This window comes from Curcuma longa, chromosome 5, assembly GCF_044706935.1.
Source record: "Curcuma longa cultivar G26 ecotype Majalengka, Jawa Barat chromosome 5, ITB_CL_G26_1.1, whole genome shotgun sequence".
In the NCBI taxonomy this organism is placed as follows: Eukaryota; Viridiplantae; Streptophyta; class Magnoliopsida; order Zingiberales; family Zingiberaceae; genus Curcuma; species Curcuma longa.
The window spans coordinates 11,637,128-11,655,982 of NC_133865.1; the positions used below are offsets into that span (position 1 = coordinate 11,637,128).

The 18,855-nt window shown below is 39.0% G+C and overlaps 1 protein-coding gene and 1 long non-coding RNA gene across 3 annotated transcripts; one reads left to right on the forward strand and one right to left on the reverse strand.

The window, feature by feature from the left end:
• Window positions 1-1,341: 1,341 nt before the first annotated feature.
• Window positions 1,342-3,149, forward strand: LOC141830243 (uncharacterized). The gene is made up of 4 exons (XR_012601936.1): window positions 1,342-1,446; window positions 1,528-1,608; window positions 1,704-1,773; window positions 3,065-3,149. It is a non-coding gene; the product is annotated as an uncharacterized LOC141830243 (long non-coding RNA).
• Window positions 3,150-8,288: 5,139 nt separating this feature from the next.
• LOC141830058 (uncharacterized protein PHLOEM PROTEIN 2-LIKE A4-like) lies at window positions 8,289-9,777 on the reverse strand. Of its 2 annotated transcripts, XM_074717537.1 has the most exons (4): window positions 9,713-9,777; window positions 9,497-9,642; window positions 8,970-9,388; window positions 8,289-8,655 (listed from the first exon to the last, which is right to left on the reverse strand). In XM_074717537.1, the coding sequence occupies exons 1-3, from the start codon at window positions 9,752-9,754 to the stop codon at window positions 8,992-8,994; spliced, it is 585 nt and encodes a 194-aa protein (XP_074573638.1). In that variant the 5' UTR covers window positions 9,755-9,777; the 3' UTR covers window positions 8,289-8,655; window positions 8,970-8,991. The 2 variants fall into 2 exon arrangements, with proteins under 2 accessions (XP_074573638.1, XP_074573637.1); XM_074717536.1 differs by lacking the exon at window positions 8,289-8,655 and having other exon boundaries at window positions 8,726-9,388.
• Window positions 9,778-18,855: the final 9,078 nt, after the last annotated feature.

An 18,855-nucleotide genomic window follows, 5' to 3' on the forward strand; every position in this document is an offset into this window, starting at 1 on the left:
TTGTTAGAACAGTTTTAACTGTCGTTCTACTGACTCAAATTGACTCCCCTTGATATCTGTTGAACATGCTAATTATCTGTAGCTATTACATGTTGGAATGATCATCATGCATTCATGATAGTTGTAGATGTTGCGGACAGCATCGTTGGCTGTTCTTGTTGGCTCTGGCCCTGCACCGTGTAGTGGTGTGATCAGTGGAAAGAGCCTACTTGCACTATTGTTGGGTGCAACCAGGACTGGCTATATAGCCCTCCTGTTACACTGCCGCTCCCCACCAGATTACGGTGGTTTGTGTGTTGGAGTCTGTGCAGTATGTCTTGTCTGGCCCCTCAGTTCACTGTGCTCTGGGAGGGTGACTGGGGAATGCAGAGTGCGGACAGAGACTTGCATTTGTTTGCGATGGTTGTTGTGTGTTTTACATGCATTGTTGGTAGGATTATTGCATAGTTTAATTTATGCATCTGATTTCGACTGTTGCACTTGTTTGCTATGACTGTTGCATTTGTATGACATTACATACATGATCATATATATATATACATGTTGCCATATATTCTTCTTCTTTACCATTCAGTTGATATACCATGCTCGACTTCCATTAATTACATGCTCACATGTAACTGATATCCATATCTGTTGTGTAGTGCTATTCTTTCCTTATTGTTCTCGTTGAGATACCATGCTTGATTACCATGACCTCTGTTATCTGTTGATATTCATATCTGTTGATTAGTGTTTACTCTCCTGTTTATCTTTTCATGCACTTCGATATTCCTGTATCCACTGAGCATTCAATGCTCACTACCCAGACCCTGGGGATTGTTTTGTTTTCTCCCCAGGTAGCAGATAGGTTACTTGGAGCTTGGAGTTTCGGTCGACTGCTGCTGTCTCACATCAGGAGGTTGTTGGTAGTAGTATAGTTGTTTTCTTTCAGTTATGTTTCGTACTCTGAGAACATGTATTTTTGGTTTGAATTGTAGTCTTGGTTGGATTTATCATATTACAGTAGTCATGTCGGATTTACATTGTAGTTATTTGTTTTGTTGGATTTACGATGTTTCCGTTTCGTAGAATTTGATTATGTTGAGTAGTATGCATGTGTTAACTGTTGTGTGGCCGTGTGGGCCATATTCTATATTTGTTTGCATTTGTGTGTGTCTATTGGACGTGTAGTCCTATTTCCGGCCGCCTGTGGCCGTGTATTTGTGCATGTATTTAGGGAATTGTCATAGTTACTGGGGAGATGCTGTCGAAATTTTTCGGACGGCCTTCTCGGGGCGTGACATTTATTGAATGGTGATGGAGGAGCTTCCTTGAATTTCAGCCAGAAAGAAAGAAGGACTTCCGGTGAGTTCAGCCGCAAGGAGTTGAACCAAAGTTGGGGAGTTTTGGAGGTTGGCTGACAAACAACGGATCTAGGGCAAAGTGAGTTGAATCCAAGCTGAGGTAAGTATCTCGGGGTTGATTGTTTTTGGTGAACAATGAGCTTGTGGGTTGAATTTCTGATTTGGTATTTCCTTTGCTCAGTTTGTGTGAGTGTCGGCTGTTGAAGTAGAAAACTGGTTCAGAGCTGGAAATTAGAGTTGGAATCTAAGGCACCAATTTGAGGTGAGCTCATTGTTGATTATAGTTGATTGTTTGTGTTTAGCAATGGATGTTGTGGATTTGCCTTGGATATTTAGAAGTTGTGATAATACCTACAGGATTTTGATTGGAGTTAATTGGTTGCGGTTATTGGATTTCCCTGCGATTATACGTAACCTATCTTGGCAGGCGGGTACCTTGACTTATCTTTTATAGATATGTCTTTATTGATATGTGTATTGCATGCTATCAGTAATTCATGATCTTGTTCGTATCTATCCCACTTGATACCATGATCTGCTTTCTATACCAGTTATTAGTGCTATTTGATAGTATTAGATACTTACTCATTTATCTTGAGATCATCTGATACCTTTGCCATGTTTGGTTATCTGATACCTTTGTCATGTTTGATACCACCTGATACTTGTTCATATGCTTTAGCTTTATCTTATTCCGTATCGATGTTTATGATAGACATGAGACTTTACCTCGTTATGGTTATTGGAGCATATGACATGGACTGGTAGATGGATAGGTGGTGCATGGATCATGCTTACGGATATGTAGTTGGATATATGATGCATGGACTAGTGTCATACATCATGCTTGCATATATTGCATACTGACGTGCGGGATTCCATTGTTGTTGAGTCCGGCGTCAGTTACATGCGGACTACCAACCAAAGGGTGTGTGTAATTGCATATTTTGTGATCATCTGCTCCTGCTCCTATTTTAGTCGAGTCGCTCCTATTATAGTGGTAGCACAGTTTGAGCCCGTCACTGTATATGATTTACACACACACTCCACTCATGGGTTAGTGGAAACCTTTAGGTTGGTGCACACTTGCCCTGACAGCAGCTTCCGTTAGGCCACCCAGGATAGTGGTTTCGTAGCGTGGTAGCATACAGGGATCCCTCCTCTGTCATTGTGACCAGGAGATGAGAGCTTGCTCGCCCACTTATGATTTGGGTACCAGGATAGGTGTACACCTCGAGGATATCCTGTGCACTCGGTCACGCAGGAGCAGTGACGACAGAGTGCACAGTGGTCATAGCCCTACCCACTCGACTTCACCACTGTGGATGAGTACTCAGACGGGTTTTAGATTCCCACGCGACCTCACCGCTAGAGGGGTGACTGATCTGACTGGCGTCAGGGGTGACCAGGACATGCATTGCACCATGTGCATACTGCACTATTGCATTTGTTTGTGATTGCTGCACTTGTTTGATGCACTTGGATGACATGCATGCACAGGATACCTATGTGTTGGTTTGGGGATTCCCTTTCACCTTACTATTGTTTATCGGACTCTGGTATGTACAGATCTACTGTTGTTCAGTTTTCTACCTTATTTACCTTCCAGTAGACTGTACAGCATGTTATTACTGTTGATAGCTTTTATACACATATCTGCTAGATACCCGCTGAGTTTCTTTTGGAACTCACCCCGTTTACCTGTATATCTGTTTCAGGTTGATGCCGTTTGGAGAGCTGCACTGCTAGTCCCGAACCATTGAGTTTTGGTTTATTTACTATACCGCATACATGTATTTGGACTTATTGGACTTCTCGATTGGTTTTCCACTCGAGTACTTAGTTTTCCGCTGTTCGATATATTGTTGATTTTCGGTATGAGTTACCTATACGGATTTATGGATGGATTGATATGCATGCGTGTATGACGTTAATACTGATGCATTTCATATATAGTAGGATGTGTTGAGTGGCCGTGTGGGTCACATTTATTTCTATTTTTCTTGTATAAATCCATAGCCTGTTATGGATTGGCCGTGTGGGCCTTATATATGTGTATGTATACAGGGTAAGTCAATTGTTACAGAGGAGATGCTGCCGAAATTTCTCGGAAAGTCGTCTCCCGGGGCGTAACAAAATTCGTTGTAACTTTGCGACCAAAACAAGTTTCGTTGCAAAATTCTCTGCGATGAAAAATATTTTTCGTTGTAATAGCTGCAATAAAAATATATTTTTGTCGCCAATTAAGGATGAAAAAGTATTCGTCACAAATTGCCGACAAATGGTATTCGTCACCAATTTGGCGACAAAAAATATTTTCATCACCAAAGTTTCGATACACAGTGTTATTACGATAACTTTGCAATGAAATCATATTCGTCGCAAAATTCGTTGCAAAAAGAATCATTTTTTCCCAGCAACCACCACCCTATTTCATTCTCCAATCATATTTATATAAACCAACCTTGTTTACAAAACAATCCACATTTAACTCCAACATTCTAAAACAATCCACATTTAACACCACATAAACCAACAATACTTAACTCCAACATTCTAAAAGCAATCCTCAATCAATCCAACATATAACATCATCTAACACATGTTAAGACAATCCACATTTAAAACACACAAACAAACATCATTCAAAACATATCCAAGAACATCATTCAAAACAATACTAATCCACATTTAACAATCCAACATCATTCAAAACAAACAAATATATCCACAAACAAACATTCTAACATCATTCTAAACAAACAAGTCATCATAGTACAAGTTAAAACAAATAAATTAAACATATCAAAGAACACATCAACATATCCAAATCAAAACATCTCATATCAAATTCTTAAAACGACGACTAGATACAAAAAAGATCATCGTCCTCAGTAGATACTTTCTTCTTCACTTTCTAATCCTTCTATACTTTTTCTTCTTTTCCTACATCAGAAAGCAAAATATAAAAAGTATCATTTTATACAAAATAACTATAATATATTAATATTTACTTCACCACCATCCTTGGTCTCACCAATCTTGTTTGAACCCAAAATAATAGTACTAATTAATAATAAAAATAAAGGATTTACAAATGAAATAAAAGATATGGAGCAACACTAATTCTGAGAAAAATCAAAATTATACACAACTAGCTAGACTTATGAAGAATCATCATCATCATCGTCATCATCAGAACTATGAGGTATCTGACTCAGAGTGGAGACTAATTGAAGATGTCGTATTATGAAATCATGTTATCGACACATTTCTCTCATTTCTTCATCCCTTTGTAATATTATCCCCTTCAAATTACTAACCTCTTCAGTTAAGCTTTCTATTTGTGCCCTTACTGCTGGTGGTGTGGAAGAAGATGTACCAACAACTTGATGGGTTCTGCTCAAAGAACTCATTCTCAATATCCTTCCTCCCTTTTTGGATCCCCACTCACCTCCAGTCAGATATTCAGATCATTCCCAACAGAAGGCTCAGATCCATCATTATTATCACTAGCACTTAAATTTCTCTCTACTAGCTCATTATATTTCTCCTATATTGTAATAGAAACACATTTAATAAGAAGCCCATCTTTGGCATAAGATCCTCTAAATCGGCCATATCAAATTCTCTTACCCTCTGAATCGGCCATATCAAATTCTCACCTTAACTCTAAGAAGCCCATCTTTGGCATAAGATCCTCCTCATAAGCGTGAAGTATTTCGATTGGGGAAGGGTTGTCCTCCTTCGATCCCTCCTCAATTCTGAGCCTTCGAGATGATCGAGCTGGGTCGGGAACTGAGTCTCGGAGCGTTGAAAATCGTTAGTACCTGACTGGGGGAAGGGGCAGCAACCTCATTAGCATCAAGAGAAGACACAATAGCCTTGCCTTTATCCCCCGGTGTCCCCAGCTCAAGTAGCATCCCTTGAGAGACAGATCAATCTCTTTTTCCTTGACCCTTCTATCTTGGTCCTTGTCCTCGGGGAAGTTCTTGCTTCAACGGAGGATTTCTTCGAGGATTTGGTCTTGAAACTCAACTCTCCAGAATTTAAACCTCAAGTTCTCGAGAATGTTTCCTCAAGGCCCCAACCTTCGGTGATGACCTCTAACTCCCCCCTTTGGCCGATTCCAGAAGACCAGTCGAAGAGGGACATTTGGAAGTCCATTTTTTCTTCTTCACCAACGTTGGATCATCCTCCTGAGTAGGACACGACTCTGCCTATCCTCAAGCTCCCTCAACTACGTCTTCAGGTGCGTATATGTCATCCGTGGAAGTCAAATCCCACTTCAGCTTCTTGCTCATGAAAGTGTTATACATGATTTGTTCTGTAAAAGTAAAGGAGTTGTTAGTCAGTTAAAAGGAAGAATCAATCAACGAATGCCTTACTTAAAGGGTCGTCTAGCTTCGTTGTGATCGGGCTCAATCCTACCCTATATAGTAGTGCCTCGTCCTGTGTCAATAAATTGGAATTGAATTTCAGCCTAGAAAGGATTGTGAGCGTCTCTGCATATGTTGGTTTTGATTTGTAGTTGCCCAACTAAGGGGAAGCGGGTAGATCGTCCAACCAGGGCATTGGCCAAGTGTAGGGTTGAGGTGGTTTGATAAAAAAGAAGTGGCTTCTACCCCTTGTGCGATGAGGGACATTTGCCCCGGAAGGTACTTCGAGACTTGGCAGCGAAATAGAAGACCCCAAGTTATGTTTAGGTAGCAAAGATAGTGGAAAGTGGGTAGGAATTTAATACAGTTGGAAAAGTATGATTGCACCGTAAATCAGGCTATATGAATTGGGGACTAACTGGGATAAAGAAATTTAGAAGTAGTGGGGAAACTCCTGAAGAAAGGAATGAAGGGGAAATCTCAACCCATCACACAATTGACCCTCAAAATAGGTGATGTACCCGGTCGGTGGCTCATGCGACCAATGCTCCGGCAACGGGATCCTAATGTCATGGTCTAAAGGAATGTCGGAAGCCTCTCGGAGGTGTGAAACGGAGGCTTGATTAGTGATGTCCGCTGGGACTCATACCATCTATCTAGAGGATCGACGATGGCCATAAAGTCAGAAAAGAAGAAGACAAGGAGAATGGTGGAAAGCGCAGTAAATTTACAAAGTGGTCGAATGAGGAAAGGAAGATGGAGACAAAGACAAGAGCAAACCTAGAAGGTTAAAGAACACAAAGTGATAAGACAACGCCTCTCTGGTTAACCAGAACACAAAATGACAAGATAATGCCTCTCTGGTTAACCTAATATATCGTAGCGGCAGTGTAATTCCACGAACTGATAGATCGTAGGGTTTTCGATTCGCTGTTGGATCATGTAGCTGAAAGATCAAAGTGGTCGGATGAGGAAAGGAAGATGGAGACAAAGACAAGAGCAAACCTAAGAGGCTAAAGAACACAAAGTGACAAGACAACGCCTCTCTGGTTAACCAGAACACAAAATGACAAGACAAGACCTCTCTAGTTATTCTAATATATCGTAGCGGCAGTGTAATTCCACGAACCGATAGATCATAGGGTTTTCGGTTCGCTGTTGGATCGTGTAGCTGAAAGATCAAAATCACAACACAATCTTCACCATTAAAGTCCCACGATTACACATTACGAAGCAATGTTGTAGCCCATAAGACAACTTCAAGTGCAGCCATTGGATGCAAAGGTTGAGCACATGCCAACATGCTCTCTCCGTTAGACGCAAGGTGATGTCGGCAACATCATTGTTACGCATCTCCCCCCAATTAATGTAGCATTACACGTCGGTGGTGGTAAAGTAGATGACACATAGGCAATATGACACACCAATCATCAATGTGACGCTCCTATGGAATGTGAGCCCATCGAATGGATATTTTTAGGGGATCAAAGCGGCGATGGTGGACAATTCAGCATGATCCAATCAGTCGGGATGTGTCTCCTTCGACTAGACTTGAAGGATAGACTTGTGTGATGCGACAATCTCCCTTAGGAACCATGTGTCATGAAGGTCAAGGGTCGTGTTAATATGTCGGTCCAAGTCCAATACAACCCAAGAGAAAATGATCTGTCCTGGTGAAACCTAAATGTGGTCAGACTCCATCCTTGTCTTGGGCTCCGTCTCAGTTTCAAGAGCTTTGTCTCGGTCTCAGACTTAGTATCAGTATTAGACTCCATCTCAGTCTTAAATTCCATCTCAGTCTTGGGCTCTGTCTCGATCTCAAACTCCGTTTCAAACTCCATTCGGTCTCAAGCTCCATCTCAATCTCCGATTTCATCTCAATCTCAGGCTCCATCTCAACCTTAGATCTCATTGCAGTCTCGAATTCCATCTCAATCTTAAGCTCTGTCTTGGTCTCAGGCTCCATTTCAATCTTGGAACTCATCTTAGTTGAGACTTAGGCCCTAATTTCATGCATCCCTAAGTTCGCCCCTATCCTAAGTATGCACGAGGCCCTGCTCCCTATGGATTCACGAATGGTAGTTATGAATATTCCCAAACACGTGGTAAGCTAAGAATAAAGAAGTGGTTACAAGGTTGTTAGACCTGGTGTCCTGGATACTCTCTCCTATCAGCACGCGGCGCCAAAAAAAAGACAGAAGCAATCAATGGTTGTTATATATGGTCTCCTTGTACACTCCCATAATGATGCCGCCCCGGTCGACGTGGAGATGCTCTTCTGGCGGTTATATAAACCTTAGAAAAGGTACGTGAAGAGGAGGATATTTTTTCTTTCGTTGATCTACCTTGAAGAGCTATCTTAACTTGAGTGTCGGAGTGGTATACCGGGGACTCTCCAACATCAAGCTAACCCTTCGTTGAAGTGTGTTTCGGGTTCCTTTTGTCGTCTTCTTGGATTACTTATGCGGAATGCGCACATTGGATCATTCGTTACCTAATGGCTTGACCATCCACGGTGATTAGTCGGAACAATAAACATACTATATTATAGCTCTTACACAACTTAATTTAGTTAAACTTTAACATAATTTAATTAACTATTACATCTCCTAAACAACTTAATTCATTCAACCCCTAAGACAACTTAATTCAGTAAAAAAAACTTTTATTTCTTCCTAAAAATTTAAACTTGGTCTTAATAAAAACTATTTTATCAAAGCAATTTAGTTTACAGTTCCAACATGGTTAGGATTATTGAAGGATTAATATCAACTTTATTTTCCCTCCTCCATCTTTGACAAGATCTTAATGAAGCTTCTCCAATTGCGAATTGCAGAATCCAGCTCCCAAATCCTGCATCATCGCCCCCATGTATAATGTTCATTGTTCTTGCCGATATGTGAATCATGCCATTGTCAGCTTCTATATTCCTGATCATGAAAAGAAAAAATGAATCATTTTATGATATGCATTATAAAAATATTATTAACCAGTTTTGGCGAAGAGACATCGGAAAATTACAATCGTCGGTTGTTTGGATATATAAAAAAAAAGGTCACTAAATACTCTTCGCAAACAACTCATATATATTACTAGACACTGTTCCTGATAAAACTTTCAAAGCAGCATAATTAAAGCCATGGTCGAGAACAACCATCTACCCAAACACATGCACACAAATTAATATACAGAAAATATAAATTAACAGTTAATTGTATTTTATTTTTCGTAAATTTGTATTCACTTTAGTAGTAGTCTCCAGATTTTCAGTTCCTTGAGGGCCTTATAGTAACCCCTGCAAAGACCATGCCACCCTTCCACCATTCACTCTCCACGTCAAGCATCCCAAACTGAACCTTCCCAGCAGCCATGAATGCACTCGGTGTGAACTCCCCTCCACGGATTTCTAGCCACTCACCCACTCCTGATCTGCTCCTCCGCGACAAAGCCACCAGCGCGTAACCCCTCTTCTTCGTCTTCCTCGTCCCATGCAGAAACGTCACAGGGGTTTTGCTCCACCCGAAAGCATCCACCTTGAACTTAACGTGATAGATGATCTCATACGTTTTGGATGGGTTCAACCGACGTCCGTGAGTCGCCAGATCCAGAATTCCTGTTACCTGAAGACATTTCACCTGGACGAGCTCTGCAGCACTGTCAAAGCTGCAGTAAACATGGCGCAATTTGATCACTGAATATGCTGATTAATCAGTGATACAGAATATATATATGCAAGTCATATGAGAGCCTTGCATTTGTTGGCGTACGTACCTGAGTTCATGTCTGGCAAAATCTCCGGGAAGCTTGTCCTTGGAAAGATTAATCCACTTCCAGAATCTTTCATCTTTGCCCCAAGCTATTTGCATGGCTTTGGCTGAGATGTAGATAGCGTCTTCACTGGATTTCACCCACCTTTCCTGATCAACATAAGGGAATTGATTAATTCACCGAGCCTACCAGTAGAGAAAAAAATTTTTCTCCACGTACATGCATTTGACCGTTCCAGTGAGATGACTGAGCGCGACTCATCTTAACTCTTCTTCTTCTTCTTCTTCGCTTGTTCTGCTTCCTTTGTGCTCAAAACATCCATATATATATTTGTAAGAAAGCAAGAGTGGGTAAACCAAATCTAAAGGTCAACTTTATATATTCCTTTTCTTTTTTTCTGGCGAAATCGAACAATCAGCTTTTCGAAATCTATGGTCGGATGTCTAGCGGCGGCGTAAAGAGGCATGGGAAAGTGAGGAAAGTAATCAGAGATGGAAGGCGAGGATTGTAAATTAGGAAGATGCTTGAAGTAAAAGGTGGTATTAAGCGGCCTCTTCCTCTGCTGGCAAAGCTTATAAAGCTGGTTGAGTTGTTTGTTTTTTGTGTTCGGGTTGCGCGTTCCACTGACCAACGTAAGTGACGTCGGCGCGTCTATGCGTCTGGGGGAATTTTGGACAGTGATGTCGGTACGTGTACCGGCCGACATCTGGAAAGGAAGACTAGGGGAAACTAAAAGTTTGTTCGTGTCGATCCTAATTTTTAATTTATTATTTTTAAGTTTTATTTACGTTGATTCTAAGAGCATATGTAACGCTGCTATGTTGTAACAGCTAAAAAAATTTTAAAAAAAATATGTAGTCATGTGGAAAGATAATAAAAAAGTATTATTAACACGCTATTAATGCTACGTTGGAGATGCTCTAATTCTTTAATTTATTATTTTCCTGAGAGTGCTAGCTGAAAGTTATTGCAAAAATTAAAATATTCTTCCTTTACTTGTTGAGAGCATCAGCAAGTTGATCTCTTGATGAGACATGAGAAACAGACAACTTGGCACCTTGGACAAGTTCGCGAATAAAATGGTAGTTCAAGACAATATGCTTCATACGAGAGTGAAAAATTGAATTAGCATAGAGATAAGTTATTCCAATATTATCACTATAGATGACATGTATAAATAAAATGAGAACACACAATTCTCAAAGGGGAGAACAAATTCAAGAAATAGCACCACCTGATGCACTGGCTCAATATTCAGCTTCCGTAGAGGACCGAGCAATGGATTTTTATTTCTTAGAGCTCAAAGAGATTGGATTAGAGCCACAGAAGATAATATATGCTTTGGTGAAACAACGATCATCCCAATCAGTATCAGTAAAGTCATGAAAAGATAGTAACGTCTCAGAGTGAATATGAAAACCATAAGCAAGAGCATCATGGAGATAGCGAAACAGACGCTTGACCGCACCCCAATAGTGTTCGGAGGGGGTATGCATGAATTGGGAGAGACTATTAATAGTAAAAACCAATTCTAGGCAAGTAACAAGCAGGATTGAAGACTACCCATAACTTGCCTGTAGTGAGTGTCATCTGTGTGAGTGGTGCCATCATGAAAAGATAACTTAATAGTGGTGGCAAGGGGCGTTTGGACAAGCTCCTAAATGTGCATGTTGAACCGAGTAAGAAGATCAAATGCATAGTTGTTGAGATAGAATTAGCCCACGAGAATAATGAAGAATCTCAATACCAAGAAAATATAATAGGTGTCCCAAGTCTTTAATAGAAAATCATAACGCGGTTGCTTAACAATATCATCAATGAGAGGTGCATGATTACTTGTAAGAATCAAATTATCGACATATACCAAAACATAGATCCATGAGGGGCTTGAAGAGTGGCCAAACATAGATCCCATTATTACATGGACCCATGAGCAGAAGAGTTCTCGTTCATAAATCCTTCATATGAAAACAAGAAGGTAAAAAAGGTAATAAATACATTGTTAGTGCAACACAGTTGAGCAACAGAAATTAATTTTTTTTTTCATGGAAGGAGCACATAGCATATTGATAAGAGATAAAGGAGAAAAAGATATAGGCAAACTGAGAGAGCCAGTGTGTGAGATAGACAAACTAGTGTCATTGCCCATAACAATGGTATCCAAGCCAACATACGAAGAATGGAGAGAAAGATTGGCTAGATTAGTGGTCACATAGTGAGAGGCGCCGGAATCCTTGAGCCATTTTGTGCGTACAGGGTTAGTAAGCGGGTGAAAAGTCATGTAAGCCTGAGAAGCAACGTAGGCCAGGCGAGGAGGGTTCTTGTTGTTGTGGAGTCCATAGTAGATATTGGTAAGAAGTGCAACGCTTGACTAATGACCAATGACACCACAAAGCTAGCAGCGCCCTTGGTAAGGGCATAGGTTGGGGGCGGCGGTGGAAGACCATGCTTGCCAAGGACTCGGAGGACGGGGGTCATGACCACGTGAAGCTCCAGAGGGCCAAGTCTGACCTGTGAATTAACTCTAATGAGATGATTTACTAGAGTGGGAAGCAACAAAGGCGATGGTAGGAGTATAAGGAGCATTAGCCTTTGTTGAGAGTTGAACTTCAAAGTTGAGTAATTTTTCATACAATTCATCAAATGAAATAGAGGTGTCACGAGTTTGAATATCATGGAGAGTTCTTTGTAATTGTCGTCAAGGCCATTGAGGACTTTGAGGGTGAGGTCTTTATCGTCGATGGGGGTGTTCATAAGGGCAAGAGCATCCACAATGCACTTGATGTCTTGCATGAAATCAGTGATCGATTCCGATCCTTTGACAGGATTAGAGATCTGAGCTTTGAGTTGCAAAATCCGACTACGATTAAGAGCAGCATAGGTCTTTGCAAGAGTAGTCCAAGCATCAAGAGATATTTTGGAAGCAACAATGAACGAAATCAAAGTGGACGAGAGAGCACCAATGATAGCATTGAAAAGTAATTTGTCTTGACGAATCCAAAGTAAATAGTCAGGGTTAGGGACGATGGAATTACCTTGAGAGATGGTGGGAGGCGAGCATGGATTGGAGTCATCAAAGTAACCCATGAGATCATAACCAATAAGGAAAGATTGAAATTGAAGCCACCAAGCTCAGTAATTGGTGGAGGTGAGTTTTAAGTTTTAAAGGGGCTTGAGATGTCATATTAATGGAGATGAGATTGAATGTAGGGGGTGGTGCACTGTTATCATGGTAGAGATGATGGAGGTAGTAGAGAAGGTCAAAGAGACCATTAGCATATGTTTTGGAGGAATTAAGAATGTGAGCCAAAGGCTCTGATACCATATGAGATTTTAAGGATAGCTTGAATATTATTAATCACAATAATAAGATTATATATGTGTCCATCAAATTTTGATAAGTAAAAAATAAAGTTTTAATTTAGATAATTATTTATATTAAATAAAATCAATTAAAGATGATAATTAAATCAATTAAATATTTATAAATATATTCATATCTAATCTAATAATATCTTAATTTTTTAATTTATTATTTTTCTGAGAGGGCCAGCTGAAAGTTACTTCAAAAATTAAAATATTCTCTTTTTTTTTTAAAAAAAAAGAAGATTGTTTAAGAGATGTCTCTATTATTTTATCATCGAAAAAATTTTTCATCTTGTATTTTTTTTCCTTCTAAATTTGCCCTTTAAAAGCATTTCACTTTATATGTGACTGCCTAAAAATATCTAATCGGTTATCCCACTGGTGGCTAGGGATGGCAACGGGTTCGGGGGTTCGCGGGGAAGCCTTCTCCATCCCCGTCCCCGAAACCCAAACCCATATAACATCCCCATCCCCATTCCCGTCGGGTATCATAATTTAAATACCATCCCCGTCCCCGTCGGGTTTCGGGTATCCAGCGGGTTTCGGGGATCCCCGCGAGTTTCGGAGTGATTTTCCCCGTGAGTATTTCCATTGGTATCCCCATACCCATCCCCATCCCCATCCCCATGCATCCCCATCCCCATCTTGTTTTTTTTTTAAATATTAATTTAAATATATATATATATATATATATATATATATATATTATATAAAATCTTTACAAAAATAACATTATAAAACCAAACATTAAACTCTAAAACAAAACATTATCTCTAAAATAATATTCCCCGTCGGGTTCGAGGATGGGGACGGGGAATATTTGGAATACCATCCCCGACCCATCCCCGCTTTCCGAGATTCGGGGATTCCCCATCCCCATCCCCGCTTTCTCGGATTCGGGTATTCCCCGATCAAAATGGGTTCGGGGAACGGATTCTCCATCGAGTCCGGGTCTAATTGTCATCCCTACTGGTGGCCTGACTCCTAAGCAAGCTTCTATAACAGTTTTAACTGTAATTTTAGATAAATTTATTATATAAACTGTAAATTTTAAAAACATATCAAAAAAATTAGAAAAAGTTTTTTTTAAATAAAAATAAAAATAATATAAATTCCATCATAAAATTTTTAAAAATAATGGATTGCATGATTTATAAAATTATTTTTTTTGAAACTCTGTTTTCTTATAGTTGTTGGAGTTTGAGGAGTCTTTTAGCTTTTAGCAAGAACTAGATCAGTAACAAATATTCAAATCTTGATCCCCTAATTGTTTGGCTACCAATATCGATCAAATATGTCAGAAAATGCACTTAGAATATGTAAGAAGAGATTAGAATGGAGAATTCTTTAAATGCACTGGAGTAGCTGATTGCACTTACAAAGAGTAAAGGGACACATCCTCAATCCCTCTAGCAATCTTGACATCGAACCCTCATCATAAACCACAACCGAGCAGGCGGTACATTAACGTAACAAAGGATGTAATAGATCTTATTATGACTCTAAGAGCTAGTACACCTAATGAGACACCACTATGGAAAGAAATTTATAACTCAAATAAAGAGGATAAAGAAGGCTAAGTGAAGAAGATAAGGAGAAGGCCTATCTTTAAACCACTAATTCAAACATTATTAATTAGTTATTATTATATATAGTTGGCGCTCTACACATTATATATTCTTTTAAATTGTTATTCTTGTGTTGTTATGGCAAGTAAAGGAAACATTTGTTTTTTCATAAAGAAAAAATATTAGATATATATTTTGAACTATATTGGCGTTTTGTTATTTTGGGATTAGAATACACAAGGTGTTTGCATAGGAACTCCATGACATATCAAGATGTTTTCATAAAAAACTACATATCATCTTCTCCTAGAAACACCTTAAGACATCAAGAAATACTTTTATAAAAGTTTCTTAACCCACCCCTCAAGTGTTTTGATAGAAATTCTTTGACACGTCACAACATTTTCTATTTTTTTTACAAAAATATCTATTTTTAAAATTTTTATGGTTAACAAAATATTAACTTAGCTTCAAAATTTATTTATTTAGATTGTAAATGTGTAACATCCCAAATTCCCCTATTTCAAGTCCTTAAAGTGCTTAAAAATATTTAGAAATGTCATAGAAATATTCTAAAGATTTTTAGAAATTTTTAGAGTATTTTTATGTATTTTTTTTGAGGTCGTTTGGTATTTTTATAAAAAAGAACCAAAATCGTCACAAAAAAAGGACAAGCCGAGACCCTTAACCAAACAACATCTTCACACGTTTCAGCTAACCAAGAATCCAGGAATTTATTCCATAAACAAATAGGAAACAAAATCTTGATTAAGCAATTTTAGAAACCAAAATTATTTTTTTTCCGTGTATAAAAGAGGTTAAGTTAGAGAGAAAACGAGAGTTTTTCATTTAGGGTTCGTTCCTTCTCCTTGGGCGGCGGAAATTAGAAGAAAAACTAGATTTTCTTCTTCCCTCTCCTTCCTTGTGGTGGGCAGTCAAGAGAAGGGAGTTAGGGAGCCTTATTGGTGGGATTCGGACGCACCAACAAGGATCCTCTAAACACGCTAATGTTTTCTCGGAGTCTTCGACCTTAGGGTTCGTTGTAAGTACAAGAACAAGGGGTAAGTACTTCTCACCTGCAATAAGAGTAGTTTTCAAAGTTTTTCCTTGCTATAATAGAATGCTAAAGAGTTATTTTCGCTTCACACATTATAACCTAGATTTATATGCATGTGGGATGATAAAATCTAGATTTATATGCATGTGGAATGATAAAAACCTAGATTTATATGCATGTAGATAAAAAGATTCTTTTAAGTCCCTTTTAAAGTTATGATGAGTTTATAAGCAAGAAAAGACCAAGGTCTTGAAAGGATCCCAAATTCAAGAATTTGAGGATCAAAAAGGCATATCAAGTGTTTGAAGAAATGCCAAGACATTCTAGTATATGAGTGCAAAAGATAAAAAGTTATTTTACTTTGAAGAGGCTAGAACCCGACTTCCAAGGTTGTCGTAAAACAAATCCAGGTGACCAATTCCAAGGTCTTGGCTCTGGTAAGACCAAGGTCTTTGCCCTCGTAGGACTGGTGACTCGCTACCCCAGTTTCTATTAGGGAGTACTATGCCTAGGGTCCAAGAGAAGTTGATTATGTATTTTGAAGTAAATTTATAAGTAAAAGCAAGTTTCCATTATTTATAAGTTCATGAAGTAAAAGTTTAAGCAAGTTCATTATTTACATGTTACTTGAATCCCAGTACAAGTTATTGTGAATGTAGAAAACATGTGTTTTATTTTAAGAGCATGAAAGTTTTAACAGTTGCATGTGCTTTTCTTCGTATTTTGTGAGTTAGAAAGTGCTTACTAAGCTATTCGCTTATAGTTGTATTCCTCTTATTGCAGACAATGGAAAGGAAAAGCTAAACTAAAGAAGAAGGCGGCAAGGATGGACGTTGGTGTGTGTGGCAACGGAACCGCGGAAGAATATTAAAATTTACATTCTTAAGTTGAAATAAAAATCCCTTCCATGTTATTTATTTGCTTCCGTATATTAGAGTGCATTGATGATCGTTTAATAGTTTATGCGTAATAAATTGTTTATCCATGCTTAGAACTAAGTTGTATTGTAGATTGATGATATGTGCACTTTAATTTGGGCATTGAACCATATAAGAATGTCGTATAATGTAAGTAGTAGCACTATAGATTGTATTTAAGGCTTAAATATCAAAGTAGAAACCCTGTCCCAGAGGTACCAGTCGACTGGCCACGGCGAATCGAGTGAAACAGAAAATTTAGTCGAGTGCCAGTCGACTGACAGCAGTCCACTGGTATATATAGCAGTCGACCGAAAAATCATAATAAAGAAAATTGAGGACTATTGGTAAGCAATAAAATGTTTTAGTGAGAGGTTTCTAGTTCAAACCTTGATTCCTCCATATTTATTTGTATTTTTATGAATAAAAAAAAATATAATAGTTTAGGCTCTATAATTATCCATGCTAATAAACACTTAAATACATTGAATTAAGTTTAGATTTTTTTTTGTAACAAAATGAATCAAGCATTCTTAAATAAATTTAAAGTTTAATTTCATAAACTCATTTATATTCATTCAGTATGGTAAAAATAAAATAAATAGACTTAAATACTAATAATTAAATATAAACCTCATAAATAAATTTAATTTTGACTCATATATTTTTTAACAAATTTGGATTTTGCATGCTCATCTTCTAAATAATGGATATTTAGATTTACCCCCTCGTGTCTCTTCCGTTTCTTGCGCGCATTTTTCCTCCGTCGTTATCTACGAAAGTCGAAACCGAAACGCCTCGTTCGAGCTTAGGTCTCCAAAGAAGACGAATATGAGAGAGATCTTGCACGTACATGGCGGGCAATGCGGGAACCAGATCGGGGCTAAGTTCTGGGAAGTGATCTGTGACGAGCACGGCATTGACGGCACCGGCAGGTAGGGCGCGGCGACTCTGACCTCCAGCTTGAGTGGATCAATGTGTACTACAATGAGTCCAGTGGAGGCCGCTACGTTCCGCGAGCTGTTCTCATGGATCTGGAGCCCGGCACTATGGATTCCGTCAGATCTGGCTCATTTGGCCAGATCTTTAGGCCGGATAACTTCGTCTTCGGGCAGTCCGGTGCTGGGAACAACACCCTTGACATCGAGGGGATCCCAACAATACAGGGCTCTCACTGTTCCCGAGTTGACTCAACAGATGTGGGATGCCAAGAACATGATGTGTGCTGCTGATCCTCGACATGGTCAGTACCTAACTGCCTCAGCCATGTTCCGTGGTAAGTAAAGAAGGATTATCTCATACGACCGAATTATAAAAGAATTATTCCCTATGGCCGTATAAAATTAAGATTATATATCCTTTAAAATATTTGTTCCCTATTAATTGATTGACCGAGTCATGTAACGATACTATATATTATCCTATTATTTTAGGGTTTAATGAACAAGTTAAATTATTCATTTATTTCTCCTCTTTTACTTTCTCACGGTATCAGAGCCGCCGTCGCCGTCAATCATCTCTTTTTCGATTTCTACAGCTTCTCATCGCTGAGGTTCACAGCAGCACCTTCTTTCGATTTCATCGCTGAGGTTCACGATAGCAAAAGAAGGAAATTGGTACAACAAAGAGAAAATTGGTGCCTTCATGCAGAATCGAACTGCAGACCTTCACAATTGGTGATATCTTCTTCTAACCATCATCCTCAAGTTGTGATCCTACAAAACTGCTGCAACAATTGCCTTTATTTGGAAGAGACGACGTCCTTTATTTCATGATGCCTCATTGTTGGTAGACTCCTTCTGCTGCCGACGCCCAAGCCACAACCAGAATCTCCAGATAAATCTTTCTCTTCAATTTTTTATTTTATACAATGTCAGAATTTTCATCTCCATCTTCCACCACAGAAACAAGCCTAACAACACATCTCTCTTCATTACCCATGAATGCCCTATCTTATCTACCAATTAAACTCAGCAATGATAATTACTTGCTTTGGAAGATGCAGTTTCTCTCACTATTGCGTGTCCATGATCTACTTGGAATTGTTGATGGCACCTCTCCTAAACCAAAAGAAGATGATCCAAATGTTCTTATCTGGAATAAAAAGGATCAACTAATTATGACATGGTTGATTTCGACGTTCAGTGAGTCGGTACTTCCTATGATTGTAGGGCTAGAAAGCTCCTGTCAGATATGGAAAACTCTGGCTCGAACCTTTGCTTCAAGCTCTCAAGCACGAGTTCTTCAACTTCGCATGCAATTACAATCCGTGCAACGAGGAGATAAATCTATAAATGAATATATGCAAGCAATCAAGACCATCACCAACAATTTAGCTGCGATTGGACATCCAATTTCAGATGAAGATTTACTAATCCATGTTCTTGCAGGTTTGGGACCTCAATATGATAGCTTTATTCCGAGTGTGACTGCTCGGGTCGATCAAGTGTCCCT

Excerpts from the sequence above, each read along its gene's own strand:
- LOC141830058 (XM_074717537.1), bottom strand. The coding sequence starts at position 9,754 with ATGAGTCGCGCTCAGTCATCTCACTGGAACGGTCAAATGCAT. Across the intron at positions 9,643-9,712 it reads ACTGGAACGGTCAAATGCAT|GAAAGGTGGGTGAAATCCAG; the intron begins GTACGTGGAGAA and ends TATGTTGATCAG. Across the intron at positions 9,389-9,496 it reads TTTGCCAGACATGAACTCAG|CTTTGACAGTGCTGCAGAGC; the intron begins GTACGTACGCCA and ends TGTTTACTGCAG.